Source organism: Natator depressus, chromosome 2 (genome assembly GCF_965152275.1).
Source record: "Natator depressus isolate rNatDep1 chromosome 2, rNatDep2.hap1, whole genome shotgun sequence".
Classification (NCBI taxonomy): domain Eukaryota; kingdom Metazoa; phylum Chordata; order Testudines; family Cheloniidae; genus Natator; species Natator depressus.
In genome coordinates this window covers 208,955,061-208,979,582 of record NC_134235.1, presented here as the reverse complement: position 1 = coordinate 208,979,582, position 24,522 = coordinate 208,955,061, and the positions used below count along the sequence as shown (strand labels likewise).

Sequence of the window (24,522 nt, the reverse complement as noted above, 5' to 3'; positions counted from 1 at the left end):
TCCTGTACCCAACTTATTTGGAAAGATTATGCAGCTAGATACTATAATCACCCTAGAAGAAAATTAGTGAGAAAAAAAAATCGTCCACTGTATCACAAACATACTATTACTCAGTTGTAAATGAAGTGTCTGAGTTTATTTCCTTTAGCATTAAGTGGGAATTTAAACATTCAAAACAGTAAGAGTCTGATGACAGGACAGAACAGATCCAAAAATATCCTTCACATAAACAAACACAAACACATTTAGAAAACAAAAATGCTAGTCTCATTGCAACATCAATCTTATCTGAAAGTTCACATCACCATAAATAATTCCATGCTTCTATCACTATTAGAAATAACCTTATGTTAAAATAGCAGATTTACAAAAACACTGTGTTAATTACGTGATCAGGATCTGAATAATCATTGATGCTCATTTTAAAAGACATTTGAATTTATAATGGAAAAGGATTTTTCAGGAAGAAAAGGAGAAAGGACCCCTGTGATGAATCACTGTTATCACTTCATTTGGTGGTTAAAGCTCATTGAAAGATAGCAGACTCTCCAGAACAAAGACTGAGACATGTTTTCCACTATACTGTAACCCACATTTGCCTCCTTCCCCCTAAAATTGTCACAGAAGACTACTTTTCCACTTAAATTTTGACACGTGTGGAATGTGGCCAGCAAGCAATATTTTCCCAAGTTTGAGATGATTAGGAAAATTATGTTGAGATATGGGACTCAAGAACAAAGTGACAATCATATTTGGAAAGCTCTAGTGCTTTTTGTCATCACCTATCTCAAAAATGGCCTGTGTTAGAAATTTCAAATTGGGTACATTGGTAACCTCTAATGGACAGGAACAATTCTGGAAATATATTTACTGGCAAATCAGGCAAGCCAACTGGAATGTAAGGCTCCAGCAGACTTTAAAAGTCTCCAAATGACTGGTGCAGATCCTAAACGACGAGATAACTGGCTCTGTGGATGAGGGGAAAGCACTGGACGTGTTGTTCCTTGACTTTAGCAAAGCTTTTGACATGGTCTCCCACAGTATTCTTGCCAGCAAGTTAAAGAAGTATGGGCTGGATGAATGGACTATAAGGTGGATAGAAAGTTGGCTAGATTGTCAGGCTCAACGGGTAGTGATCAATGGCTCCATGTCTAGTTGGCAGCCGGTATCAAGTGGAGTGCCCCAAGGGTCGGTCCTTGGGCCGGTTTTGTTCAATATCTTCATTAATGATCTGGAGGATGGTGTGGACTGCACTCTCAGCAAGTTTGCAGATGACACTAAACTGGGAGGAGAGGTAGATACCTTGGAGGGTAGGGATAGGATACAGAGGGACCTAGACAAATTAGAAGACTGGGCCAAAAGAAATCTGATGAGGTTCAACAAGGACAAGTGCAGAGTCCTGCACTTAGGACGGAAGAATCCCAGGCACCGCTACAGACTAGGGACCAAATGGCTCACTAGCAGTTCTGGAGAAAAGGACCTAGGGATTACAGTGGACGAGAAGCTGGATATGAGTCAACAGTGTTCCATTGTTGCCAAGAAGGCCAATAGCATTTTGGGATGTATAAGTAGGGGCATTGCCAGCAGATCGAGGGACGTGATCGTTCCCCTCTATTCAACACTGGTGAGGCCTCATTTGGAGTACTGTGTTCAGTTTTGGGCCCCACACTACAAGAAGGATGTGGAAAAATTGGAAAGAGTCCAGCGGAGGGCAACAAAAATGATTAGGAGACTGGAACACATGACTTCTGAGGAGAGGCTGAGGGAACTGGGATTGTTTAGTCTGCGGAAGAGAAGAATGAGGGAGGATTTGGTAGCTGTTTTCAACTACCTGAAAGGGGGTTCCAAAGAGGATGGATCTAGACTGTTCTCAGTGGTAGCAGATGACAGAACAAGGATTAATGGTCTTAAGTTGCAGTGCGGGAGGTTTAGGCTGGATATTAGGAAAAACTTTTTCACTAGGAGGGTGGTGAAACACTGGAATGCATTACCTAGGGAGGTGGTAGAATCTCCTTCCTTAGAAGTTTTTAAGGTCAGGCTTGACAAAGCCCTGGCTGGGATGATTTAGTTGGGGATTGGTCCTGCTTTGAGCAGGGGGTTGGACTAGATGACCCCCTGAGGTCCCTTCCAACCCTGATATTCTATGATTCTAAACTGTCACTAAAGAAAAAGTAGTCGAGTCTGTTTCATCTCTTACTAATGAAGACAACCTACCAAAATATAAGCCGATTGCCATGGAGCTTTATGTATTTGGATTTATAATCATAAATATACTCTGGGAGCTCTTACATAATGTAATGTTCATAATACATATTTTAACAAATGGCTCGTCCCACTCCTACAAGTTAAGAAATGCCACAACTCACTTCTAAGCCTGATACACCACTGCCACAGCTCCAAATACAGCTACTACTTCATGACTTCTTTTCCTTTACCCCACTCCCCAAAATGGACAGGCACCAGGGGAATTTTATTCCCAATATACTCCTGCCACTCTAGTATCCCAGTGCCTCATAGTCATAAACAGATTTTATCCTCACAACAGTCTTTTGAGATAGGGAAGTTATCATTTCTGTTGTACTCATGAGGAACTGAAACATATGGTTGATTTGCCCAAGGAAGTCTGTGGTAAATCAGGAACTCAACCCAGATCTCCTGAATCCCAGTTCAATGCCCTACCTACTACACCAACCTTCCCACCTGCATCAGTGCTGTCAATGCCCTTGCCCTGCTACCTGAGTCAACACAATTTTCATCAACTACTCCCTGAGGAAATGAAGTCCCAGTAAGGGGAAGTCTCTGTAAGATCTTTGTGGAAACTCCAAAAAATGTGAGGAATCTGAGACACTGCCATTGTGAGGATCTTAGGCATCGCCATTTCCATTGCACTGAGTCTGAAGCATTAGGCCTCATCCTCTTTTCAGCAGTAGCCTTGTCTCAGTGGAAAAGACAGACACATACTGATGCTGCTGACCTTCTACCGTAATGCTCACTGCAGGGAACAGGTTGAACATGAGACAGTTTTGTCTTCAGCCATCAGAATGGGGAAGGCTGGTAGCAATAAAACTTTACAACTTCCCAAGCTGAGTGTAAGTATCCAAATATCACATGCACCCAACTCATGAAGTAGATGCTTTCCAGTGTTGATGGTACTTGATCCCAGCAGTGGAGAAAGAAAAGGAAAGGAATCAGGCTCAAGAAAATGATGAAGAATTATAGAATGTATGATTTTCATAAGCACCATTACAAAATTTCTACTCTGTCTCATGCACAATGTGGATACTGTAGAATTTAAACATTTGGGTTTCTGTTTTGCTTAACCTGAACTCTGAATTTCTTAGGTGAGTGATTTTTAAAAATTATTATGTTCTTGTAACAACTGTATTATTATTAATTATTTAAAACCATTATGTTACTGATATTTATTCTCCTCAACTCTAGTTCAAGACATTTTTTTGCCTATACAATATACAAATATTTAGAATTTTACACCATGATCCTACAATCTGTTATGCACGTGAGGTCAGTGAGGCTCCACCTGAATACACCAGTCTACCCATGTACAATGAGTTGCAGGTCTAGGACCTTAATCTGGTAAAGAAAAAGGCTTGATCCTGCTAAGTGCTGAAATCAATGGCAGTTGAGATCACTGAGCACCTCTCAGAATCAGTGATCAAAAGAATAAAGCGATGACCCAAGATGGTTAAATATAGAGGTATGTAAAAATGCATTTTAATTTTCCCCAAGTGTAACACTTAAACCACGGACCATGTAAAAATCAGTTAATACAGAAGGTTACACTATGCTAATAATCCCATATTAAAGTATATGGTACGTAAGTGAAACAAATCATAGCAACGTATGACGGGGCACTCACCCTCACACTGACAGAGAGGAGATTAACAAGCTCCCCTGGGCCTGTTCAATTCCAATGTGGGGCACCTGCAAGGCTGGTGGGGATGGGAGGGGCTTAAAGGGAAAAGCTGCCACAGGAAGGGGTGGTGAACAGGAAGAGGCTAACCTACCTTAGATAGGTTTGCTGAAAGTGAGATAACAATCCTCTCTGCTCCTGAAGCGGCAAGAACCAGCCACAGAGCAGTACACCCCACAAGGAGAGGCTAGACCCCATTTAGACTAAGACCAAAGAGTAGACCCAAGAAGACTGCATGAGTTCCAAGCCACCCTTACCTCTCTTTATTTTCCCATCAACTCTCCTCTCCCATACAGGAAGAGAGGGGAGAGGATTCTTCTTTTGTTTGTTTGCTCCAAGAACCGGCTTGAGGGAAGGACAAAAAGACAGCATAAAGACCTGAAATGGAGCCTGGAGGGGACTTGAGGGGACCCCTGCCCCCCTAGACAAGTGGTAATAAAATGTGTTCACATGTAGAACTTTATGTAGCAATGCAGAAAATACAGTACTTTAATACTTTTCACATGCATAACTGAACATAAGTTTTACTATATGACTGTTGAATAATAATGTTAGGAGTTCCGTTAAAAATACAGGGCCAAGTCCTGCTCACCTTACTCACAGTCATAGTCCCCAATAATTTCACTGAGATTACTTAGAAAATTACAGATCATATCCTCCATACTTTGTCTGTGCATCAGATTAAAATCTGTCATATTTTAATTCCATTTAACTGATATTTATAAGATGTCTCCTATAAATCCTAACAGCATTCAGAAATATCCTGTTTTTAATGTACCAATGATTAGTGACTAGGAAAACACAGGTACTGCAAACAAAAACTGTATCAACAGCATCAGACAAAGCTCAAGACAACAAACACAAAAACTATTTTATAAAGGAAAACAATAGAAATAATGATCTCCAAAACAGGCATTTCCTGGCAGTTAATGACCAGGTGTGTTTAGGGCTTGCGGCTGATCATTAACTAACTGTTAGCTAACCTCCCTGCCATTTACTGCTTAAAGAAAAGGAGTATTTGTGGCACCTTAGAGACTAACAAATTTATTTGAGCATAAGCTTTCGTGAGCTACAGCTCACTTACTTCATCAGATGCTTAATTATTCCCATCAGCATAAGATCTCAATTTCATTGTATCCACACAAAACAACAAACATTGATCTACAAGACTTGTATGTAATTCTACACAATATGTCAGTGTTTAAGGGTTTTAAGGAAATCAGGTAATGTAATAGGAACAGTACTTTTGCCACTTTGTGAAGGAATTCGTGATGAAGGGTGAGATGGAAAAGTATAATAGGGAAAGCTCTTTGTTATGCCACAAAAATATTACTCTCTCTTCTAGATAACTATAAACTATGCATCACTGGAGTATCTAGGTATCGGTCAACAAAATTTTGCATACTAAAGGCCAGCAGGATCAAGCATACACAGTAAATTCTCATCAGGCTGGTAGCTTCCTACCTTACAAATTGCAAATTAATTCCATATCCTAGTTATATATTATTCTGTGTGGCAAATAAGGCCCTTATCCTGTAAGCACTTCCACCCAAGCTGACCTGCTTACATGACTGGGTCCTATATTTTGTTCCATTTAAAATGTATGGTACTATGTTGAGGTATTAATACAGTTCCTATTTTACTTTGTACCATGTAAGAGTTTAAAGAGTTCAGGTGTTGTGCTGTACATACCCCATGTTCTTTAGCAGCCAAAACCACTTTAAGAAGAATATCTTCCTCGACAAATGGCCTCACAGCATCATGGATAATCACTACTTCTGGTTTCTGGAGTGGACAGCTGGAAAGCTTGCTCTCTGGAAAGATTTTCAGTCCATTGAAAATTGACCGGTGGCGAGTCATTCCACCTTCTACAACCGTAATTCTTTTGTGGCCATATTTTTCAATGATAGACTTCATTGTTTCAATGTTCTCTAGAGACACCACCACCACAATATCCGATATCCAGTTTATTCTGTAAGAAATTGTAGAGAAGCATAAATATTGCTTGCATGTATTCTTAAATAAATCTTTGAGCACCTGGATTAGGATTAAAAATATTAACATAATGAAGCACTTCCCAACATTTTAAAGTTGCTATATCAGTTTGCTACTTTAAGGTTCTGATCCTGAAAAAAGAGCCATGTGGGTGGACCCTTCCATCCAGATGGAGCCCCAATGAAGTCAATGGGATTCTGTGCAGGAGTCTGCCCACACATAAATTGAAGGACTAGGGAGTAAGACTTCAGATATACCAGCCAGAAATCCCCTCGTCAACGAACCGTATCAACTAATTGAGTCCAATCCCATTCTGGGTCCCAATGACCTGTCACTTCCTTTTCAAATGTGTGTGCACTCTAACCAACAGTTATAGTCTTGCTGCTCTTAACCTCAATCTCATATCATTAGGTACACAGAATTTTGGACTATTCCAAGTTCTACTGTGTATCAGAGCACATACAACTGAATGAGAGTCAGACAGCAAAGAGACTCTGGACAGATGCTAGAAAGTGAATCACTGTCAAGGTAGAGATGGACAGCAATATGGAAGATGCTATGTGAGTCAAACAATAGTGGTAGAAGCTAGATGTTAAAACATGGTTATAATGTAGTATTGTAACAGTGGTCTGGAAATATTGGTATTCCGCATATATATTTACCTTTTTATAAAGCTAGTTTCACAAAATGTACAAATATTTAAGTCCCACAACATTGTTTTGACCATGAAGACAATAATCTGATGGTTCTTAACATTATTTAGATAAACTTTTTTTTGGGGTGGTGGTAGTGGCAGGGCGGGGGGGGGGGGCTGGGGGAGTTTGCTAAATGTACTGACCCCAAAAATAGCACTGTGATGGACACAGAGAAGAACCTAGCTAGATTAGATTTTAAAAATACACTAATTTGAACTGGTTGAAGTGCTGACTGAAGTAACATTATTTATATCTTGGTTATGTTCTATATATGCATCCGAAAATAAAGATCGTGTTCATGTACTGCATTTCAAAATATTTAACAGCATAATCCAAGTTCATTCATTTCCATGTTTGTTTCCTAAAACTCTACGCAGGCAGTACCTAAAAAAACCCAACCAAATAAAATGAGTATATCACTTCCATGTGTACAACAATTATTTTTAAAAATGGAAACAATACATGAATCTAGCGAACTGTGGAATGAGAAGGAATTTCCTCCAGCACCCTCCTTACACAAAAATAGGCAAACCCAAAAAATAACCCCACTGAAACGATGCAATAACTGGGTGGTTCCAGGGGGAATTTGAGGCAGCAAGGAGCACAGTGGCCAAAGCAACTGCCCAGGCTCTGATCTACTGCTCCCTCCTGCTGAATTTGATCATTCTCAACACAAATAACAAGTTAACGATACTTTTGGTTGGGACCATATATTTTGTCATATCTAATTCTTTGGATTGTTAAGAACAGCCATACTGGGTCAGACCAAAGGTGCAGCAAGCCTAGTGTCCTGTCTTCCGACAGTGGTCAATACCAGGTGCTTCAGAAGGAATGAACAGAATAGGTAGTCATCAAGTGATCCATCCCCTGTCGCCCATTCCCAGCTTCTGGCAAACAGAGGCTAGGGACACGATCCCTTCCCATCCTGGTTAATAGCCATTGATGGACTTATCCTCCATAAATTCATCTAGTTCTTTTTTGAACCCTTTTATAGTCTTGGCCTTCACAACATCCTCTGGCAAAGAGTTCCACAGGCTGACCGAGTACTGTGTGAAGAAATACTTCCTTTTGTTTGTTTTAAACTAGCTGCCTATTAATTTCATTTGGTGGCCCCCAGTTCTTGTGTTATGAGGAGTAAATAACACTTCCTTATTTACTTTCTCCACACCAGTCATGATTTTTTTTGACCTCTATCATATCCCCCCTTAGTCGTCTTTTTTTCCAAGCTGAAAAGTCCCAGTCTTATTAATCTCTCCTCATATGGCAGCCATTCCATACCCCTAATAATTTTTGTTGCCATTTTCTGAACCTTTTCCAATTCCAATATATCTTTTTTGAGACAGGATGACCACATCTGCAAGCAGTATTTAAGATGTGGGCGTACCATGGATTTATATAGAGGCAATATATTTTCTGTCTTATTATCTATCCCTTTCTTAATGATTTTCAACATTCTGTTAGCTTTTTTGACTGCCGCTGCACACTGAGTGGATGTTTTCAGTCCACACAGACTCCAAGATCTCTTTCTGGAGTGTTCACAACTAATTTAGACTCCATCATTTTATACGTATAGTTAGAATTATGTTTTCCCATGTGCACTCCTTTGCATTTATCAACACTGAATTTCATCTGCCACTTTGTTGCCCAGTCACCCAGTTTTGAGAGATCTTTCTGTTGCTCTTCACAGTCTGCCTGGGATTTAACTATCTTGAGTAGTTTTGTATCATCTGCAAATTTTGCCACCTCACTATTTATTTACCCCCTTTTCCAGATCATGTATTAATATGTTGAATAGGACTTGGCTCAATACAGACCCCTGGGGACACCACTATTTACCTCTCTCCATTCTGAAAACTGACCATTTATTCCTACCCTTTGTTTCCTATCTTTCAACCAGTTACCAATTCATGAAAGGATCTTCCCTCTTATCCCATGACCACTTACTTTGCTCAATAGCCTTTGGTGAGGGACCTTGTCAAAGGCTTTCTAAAAATCTAAATACACTTTATCCACTGGATCCCCCTTGTCCACATGCTTGTTGACAACCCTCAAAGAATTCTAGTAGATTGGTGAGGCATGATTTCCCTTTACAGAAACCACGTTGACTCTTCCCCAACAAATTATGTTCATCTATGTGTCTGACAATTTTGTTCTTGATTACAGTTTCAACCAGTTTGCCCGGCACTGAAGTCAGGCTTACTGGCCTGTAATTGCCGGGGTCACCTCTGGAGTCCTTTTTAAAAATTGGCATCACATTAGCTATCCTCCAGTCATTTGGTTCAGAAGCTGATTTAAATGATAGGTTACAGACTACAATTAGTAGTCCTGCAATTTCACATTTGAGTTCCTTCAGAACTCTTGGGTGAATATCATCTGGTCCTGGTGACTTATTACTGTTTAGTTTATCAATTTGTTCCAAAAACTCCTCTAATAACACTTCAATCTGGGACAGTTCCTCAGATTTATTACCTAAAACAAATGGCTCAGGTTTGGGAATCTCCCTCACATCCTCAACCGTGAAGACTGATGCAAAGAATTCATTTAGTTTCTCCGCACTGGCCTTATCATCCTTGAGTGCTCCTTTAGCATCTCGATCGTCCAGTGGCCCCACTGGTTGTTTAGAAGGCTTCGGGCTTCTGATGTACTTAAAAAAAAAATTGCTATTACTTTTTGAGTCTTTGGCTAGCTGTACTTCAAATTCTTTTTTGGCCTTCCTAATTATATTTTTACACTTCATTTGCCAGAGTTTATGCTCCTTTCTATTTTCCTCAATATGATTTAACTTCCACTTTTTAAAAGATTCCTTTTTGCCTCTCACTGCTTCTTTTACTTTGTTGTTTAGCAATGGTGGCTTTGTTTTGGTTCCCTTGCTATGTTTTTTAATTTGGGATATACATTTAAGTTGAGCCACTATTATGGTCTTTAAAAAGTTTCCATTCAGCTTGCAGGGATTTTGCTTTTGGTGCTGTACCATTTAACTTCTGTTTAGCTAACCTCCCCTTTTTGTGTAGTTCCCCTTTCTGAAATTAAATGCTACAGTGTTGGGCTGCTGTGGTGTTTTCCCCAACACAGGAATGTTAAATTTAATTATATTGTGGTCACTATTACCAAGCGGTCCAGCTATATTCACCTCTTGAACCTGATCCTGTGCTCCACTTAAGACTAAATCAAGAATTGCCTGTCCTCTTGTGGGTTCCAGGACTAGCAGTTCCAAGAAGCAGTCATTTAAGGTGTCAAGAAACTTTATCCCTGCTTCCCATCCTGAGGTGACATATATCCAGTCAATATGGAGATAGTTAAAATCCTCCATTATTATTGAGTTTTTTATTTTAACAGCTTCTCTAATTTCCCTGAGCATTTCACAGTCACTATCACCACCCTGGTCAGGGGGTCGGTAATATATCTCTAGTGCTATATTCTTATTATTAGAGCATGGAATTACCGTACATAGAGATTCTATGGTACAGTTTGGTTCATTTAAGATTTTTACTTCATGTGATTCTACACTTTCTTTCATATATAGTGCCACTCCCCCACCAGCACGACCTGTTCTGTTCTTCCGATATATTTTGTAACATGGTATTACTGTGTCCCATTGATTATCCTCATTTCACCAAGTTTCTGTGATGCCTATTATATCAATATCCTCATTTAATATGAGGCACTCTAGTTCACTCATCTTATTATTTAGATTTCTAGCATTGGTATATAAACATTTTTAAAACTTGTCACTTTTTAGCTGTTTCCCATTTCATGACATAATTGAATGAGACTTTTTTTCATTTGACTGTTTCTCATCAGATCCTACCTGTATTTTATCATCTTCTATGCTCTCCTCCTTACTAGGACATAGACAATCTCTGTTAGTAGATCCTCCCCTAAGGGATGTCTCTGTCCAAACCATATGCTCCTCTGCAGCTGTCGGCTGTCCCCCAGCCCTTAGTTTAAAAACTGCTCTACGACCTTTTTAATTTTAAGTGCCAGCAATCTGGTTCCATTTTGGTTTAGGTGGAGCCCATCCTTCCTGTATAGGCTCCCCCTTTCCCAAAAGTTTCCCCAGTTCCTAATAAATCTAAATCCCCCCTCCCTACACCATCGTCTCATCCACGCATTGAGACCCTGCAGTTCTGCCTGTCTAACTGGCCCTGCGTGCGGAACCTGGAATCATTTCAGAGAATGGTACCATGGAGGTCCTGGACTTCAATCTCTTACCTAAAAAGAAAAGGAGTACTTGCGGCACCTTAGGCACTAACAAGTACTCCTTTTCTTTTTACGGATACAGACTAACACGACTGCTACTCTGAAATCTCTTACCTAACAGCCTAAATTTGGCTCTCTCCTATCCTTCCCTATGTCATTGGTACTTACATGTACCAAGACCACCAGCTCCTCCCCAGCACTACACATAAGTCTATCTACATGTCTCGAGAGATCTGCAACCTTTGTTAAATGTGTAATCTTAACATTGTAATAGCATAATGATTTTGTACTGAAAAATCGGACATGATCCTCAGCACCAAGCCTCCTTTGCTCAGACTGACAGTTGAGGATTCTCTTATTACAATACCACCCACCCAACCCTTTGGGCATAAGGGGTTCATTGGAGGCAGGAGCAAAGCACAAGTATTCTGGTTAATCCTCAGGAGGCTAGTGTCGTATAGAGCAATCCCGAGACTCAGTGCTTAAAGTGGTCTGAAAAAAGTGGGGAGGCCTATCAAAACACCCACTGAAAATTTTCATGCACTTAATACAGACAATTCACAATTTCTTTTATAGTTGCATGTAATTATGTAAATATTACATAATTACATGCAACTTAGCTCCTTACGCTATTTATACTGATTTATTGTTATTGTTTTTAAATGAGTCAACAGGCCTCATACAAATTCTTAAAATATATCCTGGGGGGTTGCGGCATGGGGGGTGCAGTGAGATTCAGTGGGGTTGAAGTCTCCTTCTTGGGCTAGGGGGCTACACTAACATTGTGTGAGGTCTGGAGTCTCTCTGGGAATAGGGCGTAGAGGGGTCCAGTGAGATTCAGTGGAGTCCATAGAGAGACCCTCAACAAGGGGTGAAGTGACAGTTGAGGTTGGGGGTCTCACTGAGGGGTGAAATGACAGTAGGGTTGAGGGGATCTCTGGGGCTGGGAAGATTGAGTACAGCGACAGTGGGATTGGAGGTCTCTCTCAGGGGTCAAGGTGCAGTGACAATCAGTGGAGTTGGGGTCTCTCTAAGGCTGGAGGGGTGCAGTAACATTCAGTGAGTGAGGTTGGGGGTAAAGTGAGAGCAGGACTGGGGTAAAGTGACAGAGAGCTGGGGGATCCTCTGGGGCCAGGCAGGGGTATAATGACAGTCAGTAGAGTTGGGTGTGTCTTGTTGAGGTACAGCGACTGTGGGGTTGGGGATCTCTCTCAGTGCTGGGGTGCAGTGACAGTCAATAGGGTTGGGGGGTTCTCTCTGAGGGTGCAGTGAGTCCCTAGGATCTGTTCCAGAGGTGCTGCCTCTGCCCTCTTTTCCCATCCCTACTGTTTTGCTGCTTCTCACCCCATCCCTCCCTGCTTGCCCAGCTCTGATCCTGTCCCTACAAGGTGCTAGGTATCCAACAAGAGAATGACCCATGCCCCCTACTGCTCTCCCCAACTTCTAGGCTGTGCTGAGGTTGAAGCCCCCCAAGGCTACTACATATGCTGTTTCCCAGGCTCCTTCAGCTCCCATCCCCAGGCTGTTCTGCTCATCCAGGTACACAGCTCTTGGTGCGTGACCAAAGGGCTGACAGGACAATGAGTGGGCAGTGCCTGCACATGGGGGAGTAGAGCAGCGTCCTGGTAGCTGTATGGGGCAGAAGCAGGCACCTGGGTGCTGTATGAGGTAGCGGCTCTGCGCCCCTCAGCAACTCCCCCATTCACCCCACCTTTAAAAAAGTTTTCCTGGGATCTGTGAACTTTTCCCATGCTCCCTCCTCCACCCAGACCCTTCCAACACACACACACACACACACACTGTGTTAACATATCCTGTAAAGAACAGGATAGGGGGAACAGAAAGGTGGCCCCACTAGGCCAAGTGTAAGTATCTACTTCTAAATTAGAAGATTATCTACAATGATTTGAGTATTTGTTTTTTATAACTACGGAAACAGCATTAATGGTTTTAGCGATAATTTTTAAAAATTAGTTTCTGCTTAAAACAAAGAAATAAATGGGAACACAATTATTAAAATTCTGCAACATAAAAAATATTTTCTACTTATATGTGATCAGTCTGCTTTACTGTCGGGAAAAACAGGCCTCCACAACTCCCTAGTATTAAATCTGTGCAAAAATTGTTACAAAGCCTGAAATCATCTGACACCTTGGTTTCCCGTTTCATTCCATGTGAATCCTTCAAGTGTACTTCAGTACAGTCATACATCTAGCCATAAAAATCTTCCACTTTTGCATGATTTTGACTCAAACCTAGGACAAACTAACTGAACTCAACTTAACTCTTCTTTGCATGTTTTGAGTTAAAATTAAAGCAAAACTCAGGGAGAAAGGCATACTCACATCAATAGAAACTAAAGAAGAGATTTGTGCTATCCCTTGCTAAACTGCAGAACTCCACACAGTTGTGAGATGGTGCAAAAGCAGAATCTGGTCTGCATTTTCACTAGTGACAGACTGATACACGAACAGCATTCAAATTCCTTGTTCTGAAGCCAAATGACACTGACCACACTGCAGCTATCATATGCACAGTGTCTCGTGGAGAGGTAGGGAAAGTGGTATCTTAATTATCTTTTGAACCATCTAACGATAAAATTTCAAACTCAATAAAGGCAAATGAAAGGTACTTCACGTAGGAAGGAAAAATCAAATCACACTTACAAAATAGGGAATAATTCTCGTGGTGGTAGTAGTACTGAAAAGGATCTGGGGGCTCTAGTGGATCACAAATTGATTATTAGTCAACAATGTGATGCAGCTCCAAAAAACAAAACAAAAAACCTAATAATATTCTGGAGTGTATTAACAGGAATGCTGTATGTAAAACATGGGGATTATTGTCCCACTCTACTCAGCACAGGTGAGGCCGCATCAGGAGTACTGCGTCCTATTCCGGATGCTACACTTTAGGATAGATGTGGACAAGTTGGAGAGAGTCCAGAAGAGAGCAACAAAAATGAGAAAAGGTTTAGAAAACCTGACATATAAAGAAAGGTTAAAAAATTGGGTATGTTTAGTCTGAGGGGGGATCTGATAACAGTCTTCAAAATATGTTAAGGGCTGCTATAAAGAGAACATTCTCCATGTCCACTGAAGTAATGGACTTAATCTGCAGCCAGGGAGATTTAGGTTAGATATAAGGAAAAACTTTCTAACTATAAAAGAGTAGTTAAGCTCTGGAACAGGCTTCTAAGGTTGGGAAATCCCCATTACTGGGGGTTTTAAATATACGTTGGACAAACATGTCAGGCATGGTTTAGCTTTACTTGGTCCTGCCACAGCGCAGGGGGCTGAACTAGATGACCTCTCGAGGTCCTTTCCAGCCCTATATTTCTATGATTCTTTGATAATGGTAGAGAAGAGGGACAGTATCAGGGCAGACTATGATCAGCCATTGACTGTACGGTGTAGGAAGGCTCAATGCCTCCACTGATGCAATCCACAACAAAGTGGCAGGGAGGAGTCACAGCTGCACCCTACCTCTGCACAAACCCTGTAGAAGGCTGAGTGCACCCCTCTCCACTGAGATCAGGGACAATCCCTTCTTGAGCTTACTCTGGGATGGTGTGGCTCTACTTAGGGGACGGTAGCCAATTTTGGTTGGACATATTCCTGGAAGCTTCATCACATAACATAATCTTTAATTAAAGATTACTCTTTAATTCCTGGAGACTCCAGGAAAATCCTGGAGGGTTGGCAATCCTAATTTAGGGCTGTGCCTTAAGGACACAATCTAGTCGTATAAAAGCATAGGTGGCCCAGAATGATTAGAAAGGAAAGAGTCCATGCTTTGATCCATACAATGGCACTACATCCAAGTGATTATAAGAATGATGAAAAATATTAATATAGTATTGTTTTAGTACACTGCAGATTTCTCATTAACAGGAATTCCATGTCACACAGCTGCATTGACTGTTGAGGATCTGATTATAGACACATTTCAAAATTATTTAGTGACTCTAGATGGAATGTCAACAGACAGTCAATATAGCAGCAGAGTGATTAATTCTTTCCTGAAACTGTTCAACTTCTCTCTTTTGATGGTAAACTTCACCAATTTAAAAAAAAATTCAAAATCAGCTTGAAAAATTTGTTTTAAAATGTCAAATATCATTCTTTCCTTTTTTCAACTATAAAAAAACTTTTAAGCAGAAGCTTTCAGTCTGATCTGATCACATATAATATGAAAAAGAATCTGTACAATGCAGTAACTGAGAAAGAGATCTATTCTGAGCTCCCAAAATGCTTTATAGTCTGCCATATATATATACACACACACACATCAAAAATGTTATAGAACGGGATAATCCCCAGACAGTATAGACATGAAACCTAGTTTGGAAAACAACTTCCAAATGAGTAAACAAGAGATCAAAATAATGGGCCCCCAACTCTGATCACTGAAAAAATCTGGAGTAACTTCTTTGAAGCCATTTCAAAACTGAGATCACTGAAGTGCAGAGGATTCCCCCAGCCCCCACACCCCCTCCAGATTTCTAATGGTCACCTCTTAATGCAGTTCAATAATTCCTATAGTTACAGCAAGCCAGATCCTCAGCTGGTAGAAATCAGCAAAGTTCTCAGTGGAACTACTCCCATTTATATCTGTTGATGATTTGGCCCAACATATTTGACCAGCAATTTTTGCAGGTCTTTATTTGGCTCTATGAAAAATATTTATTCTTCAATAAGTTTAACACCACTGAAAAATGTTTTTCTGCTAAATGTACAATAAACAAAACTGCTGCATTAGTGTTATTAACAACACTACCCAAACCCACTGTTTAGATTTTTCTCTCCATATTGCTACTTGCAGAGTGAATGTGTTCCTGCTTAAATGAAGAATTTATCTCAGGTTTCCCTTTTCTTAAGAAATAAAGGAAGAGAAGCATTGGTGTTTAAATCAATCAAGTCTTCAAGCAATGGTAAATTATAGAATCTGACACTAGCTTGAACTCATCAAAAAAACATCTCTGCTAGAAAGAGTAATTCCAGAGGAAACAGAAAAGGAGTACTTGTGGCACCTTAGAGACTAATCAAAGTGAGCTGTAGCTCACGAAAGCTTATGCTCAAATAAATTGGTTAGTCTCTAAGGTGCCACAAGTACTCCTTTTCTTTTTGCGAATACAGACTAACACGGTTGTTACTCTGAATCCAGAGGAAACCTCTCTCTGTTAAAGTTGTTTGGCCATCACGAGGACTTACCATAAGAAACCTGGACAAAAACTGGATGAACTGACATATCCTAATAAAGATGGCCAGCATTGTGACAAATATGGCAATATCCTGCAATATCTTTGGGAGATCTTACTATGTTAAGTTTGTGTATCATTGTGGGATGGAGATTGTTTGTAATTTCATGGGAGAAGGTATCAGGGGAAGAGCTGGCTCTCAGCCTGGTCACAAGGCAACCCAGCAAGCTCAGCTGGGCCCTGTGAGCCCCTACCCCTACACTTCCTGATTGGGCAGGGGAGCCAGCAGGCTGCTATCTGAGCCTTGCAGCAACACTACCCCAGTGGCTGCTCAATATGTACCATGCCTGCAGCTGTGTTTATCCTGCTCTCACTACTGCTCCAAGTCCTGCTCTAGCTCAATTCTAGTTTCTGACTCCTGACTCAGACTCTTGGCTGACTTTGACTCAGTCTTACCCTTTAGCTTAAATGTGATTGCTGACTCCTGGCTCTGACCAGATGTCGGTTTACCCTTTGGCTTCTAACTCCAGTTCTGATTTTTGGCTTGGCCCCTCAACCGCAACTCCAATGTCACCTTTGGACTGGAGTCTGAACCCTGGATCTTTGCCTGCCATTACTCAAACTACCACCATAACCACCAGGGTAGGTTTGGCTCCACCTGCAAGGTAGGCTGCCTATACCCTGGCAGATTACAGTAGGTGACCACAGCCCTCCAGGAACTAACAACAGTTTGACTGGATTTCCCTAATCAGCCCCATCTGGAACACTTCTACAGAGGTACCACCATCGAGAGAGACTCACATAGAGTGGTTCAAACTGGATTCTCCAGAGACCAACAAAGAAAGGATTTTGGGGTAAATAACTTGAATTTAAACTCACACAGACCCTTCTTTCTGATCCAGCAAACACACAGGACCCACTGTCCTGCTGTCCAAAGGTGCTGGGGCAACTGTCCAAAGAGGTGCCCCACTCCTTAAGGACAGGTTTGAAGGACTGGCCACCTACCAGACCCCTTGTTGGAGTTGGGGCAGTCGTCAGTAAGCTTATTAGCATGCATGAAGGATCTATCACTGTTCGTAATGTTTTCTCTGTAAATGTTTTATTTTAAGAATAAACTCACTTGCTTAGAAAGAGCTGGGTGGTACCTTTATAACAGTAGGCAATTACACTGGTTATCGCCTTGGAGAAGAAGAGCAAAGCAGGCCTGCTTAGGCAGTCTGACTTGCTGGGGCACTAACAGTAAAGCAGGGAATTGTGCAGCCTTGAAAAACCCCAGTCAGGAAAGAAAGAGATGCGGGTATCTGCCCAAAAAAGGTGATGGCGGGGAGAATGAAGCCTAAAAGTGCTTCCTTGCTCAACCAGGGAGGGAGAATACAGGTGCAGTAGTTCTGAACGGTGGCAAGTGTCCTTAGGAAACTATCCTAGTGCAGAAAAGCAGCGAGGTCTATCTATCAAAGCATATATGAAGCTAGGAGTTAGGGCTTCTGGGCTTTATTCCTCAGCTCTTTTCATTGGCTTGCTCTGAGACCTATGGCAAGTCACTTAATTGCATTGTATCTCCATTTATTCATCTAGAAAAGGGGAACAGTAGCAGCATTTAACCTTAAGCCTGTCATGAGGCTTAATAACTCAGAATTAGTCAGTTGTCCATATTCGCATTGAACAGTGATAACACCTGACTCCACACACAACTGCAGTGAAATCAATGGGGCTATACTGGCAAAGTAAGGTATGGTTAACATCAGGATAACAATTCGGCCCCTAATGCTGTTTAAAAAACACAGATATTCAGTTAATATATACCACTTCTGAAATACTCTTATGTGATACCGACACACAAGTCTGCCAATGGAATTTGGCATGTGAGATTTCAAGTCAAGTAAGAATACGTTATGGGAAGCCAGAATACAATATGTGAAGGACATAACCGACAAGCCTCAAAAGGAATTTATTGTAGCAGATTCTTGGCAGCATGAAATCCTTTGACATACCTGTTCATGTTTAAACCGAGTAACTAGCTGGAGTTCAGCTTCCTAATCTTTGACAACACAGGTTTTTCTGCAAGATTGAAAATGTATGGAAAGGTATATTCCCACCTTTCTTTAGAATTGGAAAGTCTGCCTCCTGCCACTAGGCATATGTGAACAGACAAGACACTTTGGCGGCATTGGAACCAGAAGGTCCTGGGTCATTGCAAAGTCCCTTCAAGGAAAGTATTTTTTTTTCTGTATATTTTGAATATTGAATTCATAAATCAAATGGGTGATCAAAATCAAATGAGAAAAAAAGTGTGCAATTTTACTTTTGGATATTCATAGCAGATATTGGTCCACTAACTATATTCTGTTGCATTTGCACTGAACAGAATAATGGCCAATGAGTTTGTTAGCCCAGGACAGGGGTGGGCCAACTTTTTGGCCCGAGGGCCACATGTGGGAATAGAAATTGTATGGCAGGCCATGAATGCTCACAAAATTGGGGTTGGGGTGCAGGAGTGGGTGAGGGCTCTGGTTGGGGGTGTGGGCTCCAGGGTGAGGCCAAAAATAAGGAGTTCAGGATGTGGGAGGGGCTCGGGCTCCAGCTGGGGGTGCGGGCTCTGGGGATGAGGAGTTTGGGGTGTAGGACAGTGCTTCAGGCTGGGATCGAGAGGTTCGGAGGGCAGGAGGGGGGGGGATCAGGCCTAGGGCAGGGGTGCGGTAAGGAGTGCAGGCTCTGGCTGAGGGTGCAGGCTCTCAGGTGTGGTGCAGGAGGGTGCTCTGGGCTGGGATCGAGGGGTGCAGGAGGGGGATCAGGGCTGGGGCAGGAAGTTGTGGTGTGGGGGGGGGGGAAGGCTCAGGGGTGCAGGAAGCCCTTAACTGAGGCAGCTCCCGGAAGCAGCAGCATGTCCTATCTCTGGTTCCCACAAGGTGTGGCTTGGCGGCTCTGCACACTGCCCTGTCCGCAGGCACTGCCCCCATTGGCTGTAGTTCCCAGCCAATGGGAGTAGCACTTGGGGCGGGGGCAGCATGCAGAGCAGAGGCCCCTGGCTGCCTCTACTTCTGGGAGCTGCATGGAGCGGCCCCAGACCCTGCTCCCCCTTTGGAGCTCGAGGGCCGGATTAAAACAGCTGGCAGGCCAAAGTTTGCTCACCCCTGGTCTATAGTATGTGTGTCTCACATTTTAAATTACCCAAGGTCCAGGCCTGTGTAGTATGTTAATGTTTGAGACTACAAATTAAAGATTTATTACACATCCACAGACAGTCACATGTCTAAAATCCAGCAATCTTGTAAAATGGAAAAAATATTAACTGCCGAAATGTGCTGATACATGAATTCTTTGCTTCAGCAGAAACAAAGAAGAGTCACAGATGCAGCCTTACATTATGTTAGTTATCAATTTACAATTCAACTGAAATTTAATTAATTCCACAAGATACTTCATGTTTTCTATTAAGGTAGGGTATTAATGCATATGTGATGCCAGGGGCAGGCATAAAGGAGGCCTGTAGTGATTTCTGATAGAGAGCACTGCATTTCACACACACACACCCAAACTTGGAGGATGTGAATTCTCCCTCTCTCTCAGGAATGTCAATCAGCACTAACCCCACTTTCATTGCCAAAAGCTTTGGCTATGGGCAGAAAAGTAAACTCGGGAGAATCATATTAGGAACAGTCATAAGTGACTTGTTTAATTTAACTGGATTTGATTAATATATAAATATTTTGATGATATCAGAGAGAAATACTTGCTTGTCCCAAGTATGTAATTCTAACAATAGCTATATTGTTGTAGAAACAGAGCCAAATTCACCATCGTACAAGTGGATGCAGCTCACGCTCACCATATCAGGAGTTGCACTTGTTTACTCCAGCCCTCAGTAAAACCCATTAATTTTTTTCAGGAGTAGAAACAGAATTGGTTATGATTCTGAGTACAGGTGGCGTGGGGGGTTCCCAACTTTGCCAAGGGTATTTGGGAGCGGGCATGCAACAAGTGACAGCAGCTCCAGGGATATGACGCAGAGGACAGACAAGCCCAGGGGAGAAGATACACATAAAGGGGCAGCAAACGAGCTGAGTATGCAGGAGCTGGGGGAGCGGGAACTCAGCAGGTGACGAGTCCTGGAGCGTGAAGCCGGTGGCAAAGCGCCTCCGAACGGGGGGCGGCAAGAGGAGACTAGCTGGTGCCAGAACCCCAGGGCGGGATCTGGGGCTCAGAGGGTGGCCGCTGGGCTGGGGGAGGGGGTGAAAGGGGCAGAGCCCCCCAGGCTGCACAGGGCAGGGTGTGGCAGGCAGGTGGCTCGAGGTGAAGGCAGAAGGGAGCAAGGGGGAGTTTAATCCCAGAGGGTGGGGTGCCCAGTCTGGGGGCAGGGATAGGAGGGAGGGAAGAAGGGGTGGAGGCGGGGCGTGTCCCGAGGTGTAGGAGGGGCTGGACTGTGGGGCGGAAGGGAGGCGGCAGACAGAACTGGGGGGAGCGGGGTGTTTAGGGGAGCCATGTTCCGAGGGGGGGGGGTGCCTGGAGGGGGTGGGGCGGCTCTTTACCTCTCCAGCGCCCGCACCGTGTAGCTGATGAGCGGCCTGCCCAGCAGGGCGCAAAACTGCTTCGGGGTGGCGCCCCCAAGGCGCTCCCCGCTCCCGCCCGCTGGCAGCACCGCGGCCACCGAGGCTTCGCCGCTCAGGACATTCCCTGGCTCCATCACGGGCCTAGGCCTGGAGCGTCCGCTCCCGAGCTCCAGCGGGAGTCCCCAGAGCTGGGGCACGGCACGCTCCCGGCGGTGGCGCAGAGACCGGGAGCAGGGCAAGCGGCCGATTCCCTCGCCCACCCGCGTCACTTATCTCCCCTGCAACGTCCGCGATCCAGAGAATCCAGCCTCCCCCCCGGGACTGGCCCTACTCGCCCAGGCTGAGTGGGCGGCCGCTCCCCGCATGGGCCTGGCGCGTCACTCCCGCCTGCCCTGGGGTGGCCGGCTCCTTGCCCTGCAAGCGGATGGGACCCTGGGGGCAGTCCGCCAGCTGGCCTTTAAATCCCTGAAGGCGCGGGGGGGGGAGGGGCGCAGAGAAGGCTTCCGCAATGCGCTTGCGCAGTCCGGCTGCACGCGGGCGCTCTTGCTCTTCGCCGCTTGTCCCCGCATGTGGAGCGGGGCTGGGGTGCGGCCCCAGCTCCCGGACTCCCGCATCCGCCCCCTGCCAAGCCGCAGAGCCGCTGTTTGCAGCTCCCCATCCCCTGAGGTCCACGCTGGTCTGTCCCTGCGTGTAATTTAGCGCAGGCCCAGGGCTAGTGTAATCCTTGGCGCCCGACTGGGGCCTGAAGAGGCCAGCGTGCAGCAGTGCCTGGCCCCCGCGGGCTACTAGCCCTGTGCCAGGTGGTGAGTTGCTGGCCTCGTTTTGCAGTTACGAAGCGGGGCAGGTCCGATCTGGGCCACAAGTACAAGATAGTGGAGAATTCACCCCAGTCAACTGGTTCTAGCCCACTGTGGTGATAGATGCCCTAGAAAAGCATGTCCCAGTGCTTAGCTCATTTTTTCATCTTCAGATAGGGTTGCCAGGTGTCCAGTTTTTGACTGAAACGCACGGTCGAAAAGGGTCCGTGGCGGCTCCGGTCAGCACCGCTGACTGGGCCACTAAAAATCCAATGGGCAGCGCAGTGGGGCTCACGCAGGCTCCCTGGCTCTGCATGGCTCCCAGAAGCAACTGACATATCTGGCTCCTAGGCACCGGAATGGCCATGGGTACTCCACTCGCTGCTTCCACCCCAAGCAGCAGCTCCGCAGCTCCCATTGGCCAGGAACCGCAACCAATGGGAGCTGTGCATGCAGTGCCTGCCTGCAAGGGGTGGTGTCTGCTGGCGTGGGCATTGCACAGAGCCCCCTGGCCGCTCCACCTAGGAGCCAGACATGCTGGCCGCTTCCGGGAGCCACTTGAGGTAAGCACTGCCCAGCTAGTGCCACACCCTGAACCCCCTCCCATACCCCAACCCTCTGCCCGAGGTCAGAACTCCCTCTCACACCCTAACTTCCTCCCAGAGCCGGCATCCCACCCCCCAAGCCCTGAGCCCCTTCCTGCACCCCAAACCCTTCATCACTGTCCCCACCCCAGACCCACACCCCCAGCCGGGAGCCTGCACCTCCTCCCACACCCTGAACCTCTTGGCCCCAGCCCAGAGCCCCCTCCCGCACCCTGAACCCCTCATCCCGGAGCCCGCACCCCCAGCTGGAGCGCACACCCCCTCCCAACCTCTGGCCCCAGCCTGGTGAAAGTGAGGGTGGGGGACAGCAAGAAACAGGGGGGGATGGAGTGAGCCAGGGGATGGGCCTCCGGGCGGGGGTGTTCAGTTTTCTGCAATTAGAAAGTTGGCAACCCTATCTTCAAAGCACTTTTTAACTATAGTCTTCACAGCATTCAGCATGGTAAGATGTGGCATTTCTTTATCTAACACACTTGTCTCAATTACGTGATTCAGCATTTATGAAACAAATAATTTACTGTTTGTAAAAGGATGAAACCTGGTTCTTTGAGACCTGTCATTTAGATCCAAATTTCCCAGCATAAATGGAGCAGAAGGAAGGACTTAAAATTGCCCTGCTAACTGGAAAGTCAGCCATTGATACCCTCTATGGCAGGGTGGGAAAACTTACTGACCTTCTCAGCCACATATAACAATTTTCAGAAGTTCAAGAGCAAGGGCATGCCTGCTAGAGCTTGGGGCTTCAGCCCCCAAGGGGCACCTGCCAGGGCTCAAGGCTTCTGTCCTGCTATTGCTGAAGCCCCAAGCCCGAGCAGGAGTGCCCTACAGGGATGAAGCCCTGAGATCCTCCTTGCCACTGGGCAGAAGCCCCTACCCCACCACCCCACTGCAAGGCAGAGGTCCCAACCTCACCCCCGCGCCACCCCAGTCTGATAGGTGGGGGAGGGAGCCTCCGTGAGCCACACTTTAACTAAAAGAGCTGCATGCGACTCATGAGCCACAATTTGGCTGCCCCTGCTCTATGGTTTGGAGAACAGACTGAATTTGGCAGCACTGTGTCCTAATGTGAACAGAGGCTTACTGTAGCACCCCTTTTTAGTCCACAAAAGTATTGGTTCATTCCCACTGACCCCAGGAGAGAGATGCTCGAAGAGCAGCCATTGCATGAAGATACAATAGTAGCTGATACAGTTTATCCTTATGAATTTATAGGACCATGTTCTGGCTTCCATGAGGTTACATGAGGAAAAGTGAATGAAGTAAAGGGGAGCTGGTCCATATGTAAATGTTGCATCTGGGTAATAGACAAAATGCAGCATAAATTGATGTGCATAATTTCTTTACTCAAACTCCCTGCCGTGCAGTCTAAGTGGCTTTAAATCCGTGTGGATTCAAGTTAAATCATGATTTAAATCACTAGTTAGGAAGACTCGATTTAATCATGGATTTCTACATAAAAGTGCATTATTGTTGGTTGTTATGACCTTAATACATATTCTTCACAATTCAGAGATAGATATAGGTTTCATTTTTAGAACGTACACACTATACATTTTTAAAGTGATTTATTTTGAAAACTTTTCAGATTAGTTTTACAGCTATATCAGAAAATGAATGATTGGTTATTTCATTTACCAAAGGTAATTGAAGCAGATATTTATGAAGTCATTGAGAGGTGAACTATCTCCAGTTCAACAGATTAATCATTAATATTTGGAAGATTTTCTTGCCATGCTGTATTAGAAGGAGAACATCACCAGGCAGACATTTAAATTGTTTTATTTAACTAAAACAACGTTATGTATTCTGGATTTTTTTCTTTAACAGCAAACATATAATAATTAAAACAAGCATATGAATTTTTGAATTTAGTTAAACATTTAAGTTTTATAAAATCAGGTTTGCTTTTGTTAAAATTGTTTTTAACTAAAATAGTTAAATGACATTTAAAAAAAAACCAGAAAAATTAAATCGACTATGTCAGCCAGGTCAACATGAGGAACTTGATATATTGGCTTCTGTAGCTAACTCAGTCGTCTTCACCTTCATTTTCCTGTTTGTTCGTAATCTGGAAAAGAAAAAACAAGCTTTCCTCCTTTTTCAGGCCCCAAACGATTTCTCAATTTGGAATGATTTAGTCCAAAGGAAGAAAATATTCTTTGTACATTGGCAGAAGAAGCTACTACTGTTAAAAGTGAGATTATCACGTCAACGGTCTCTGAATCCAAATGCTTAAGTGACTTCCACCAGTTCACTGTGGTGACTTTCTTTAAAACGTCAGCAGCAAACGTATATTTCTTGAATGGTTCACCGTTAGCTCTGAAGTTTATTGTAGTTGGCATTATGGAGGGATGATTGTCCATGTCATAGCCAACTCCTCTTCTTCAGCATTTAAAGTTTGACCCTGGTAACAAGTATTGAGAATATTTGCAAGAAAATGAGCTGGAGATAGTGCTTGTCCCACTTGGTTTTTTAACGCTTGTAATTTAACTCTGTCGTTGCATATTTCTCTTTTTAAGATCTTACTCGGTTCCTTGCAAAATTCAACAGCG

At 43.8% G+C, this 24,522-nt stretch overlaps 1 protein-coding gene across 2 annotated transcripts in view; it reads right to left on the bottom strand.

Annotated features, from left to right (window-relative positions):
* The window catches only part of CRPPA (CDP-L-ribitol pyrophosphorylase A), a 182,842-nt gene extending 161,813 nt beyond the window's left edge, over nucleotides 1-21,029 (bottom strand). For both annotated transcript variants that reach the window (XM_074945826.1, XM_074945827.1), the window contains exons 1-2: nucleotides 20,548-21,029; nucleotides 5,624-5,903 (exon numbers count right to left, since the gene is read on the bottom strand). In XM_074945826.1, the coding sequence (XP_074801927.1) occupies nucleotides 5,624-5,903; nucleotides 20,548-20,702 (435 nt within the window). In that variant the 5' untranslated portion in view covers nucleotides 20,703-21,029. The remainder of the gene's footprint in view (nucleotides 1-5,623; nucleotides 5,904-20,547) is intronic.
* Nucleotides 21,030-24,522: the final 3,493 nt, after the last annotated feature.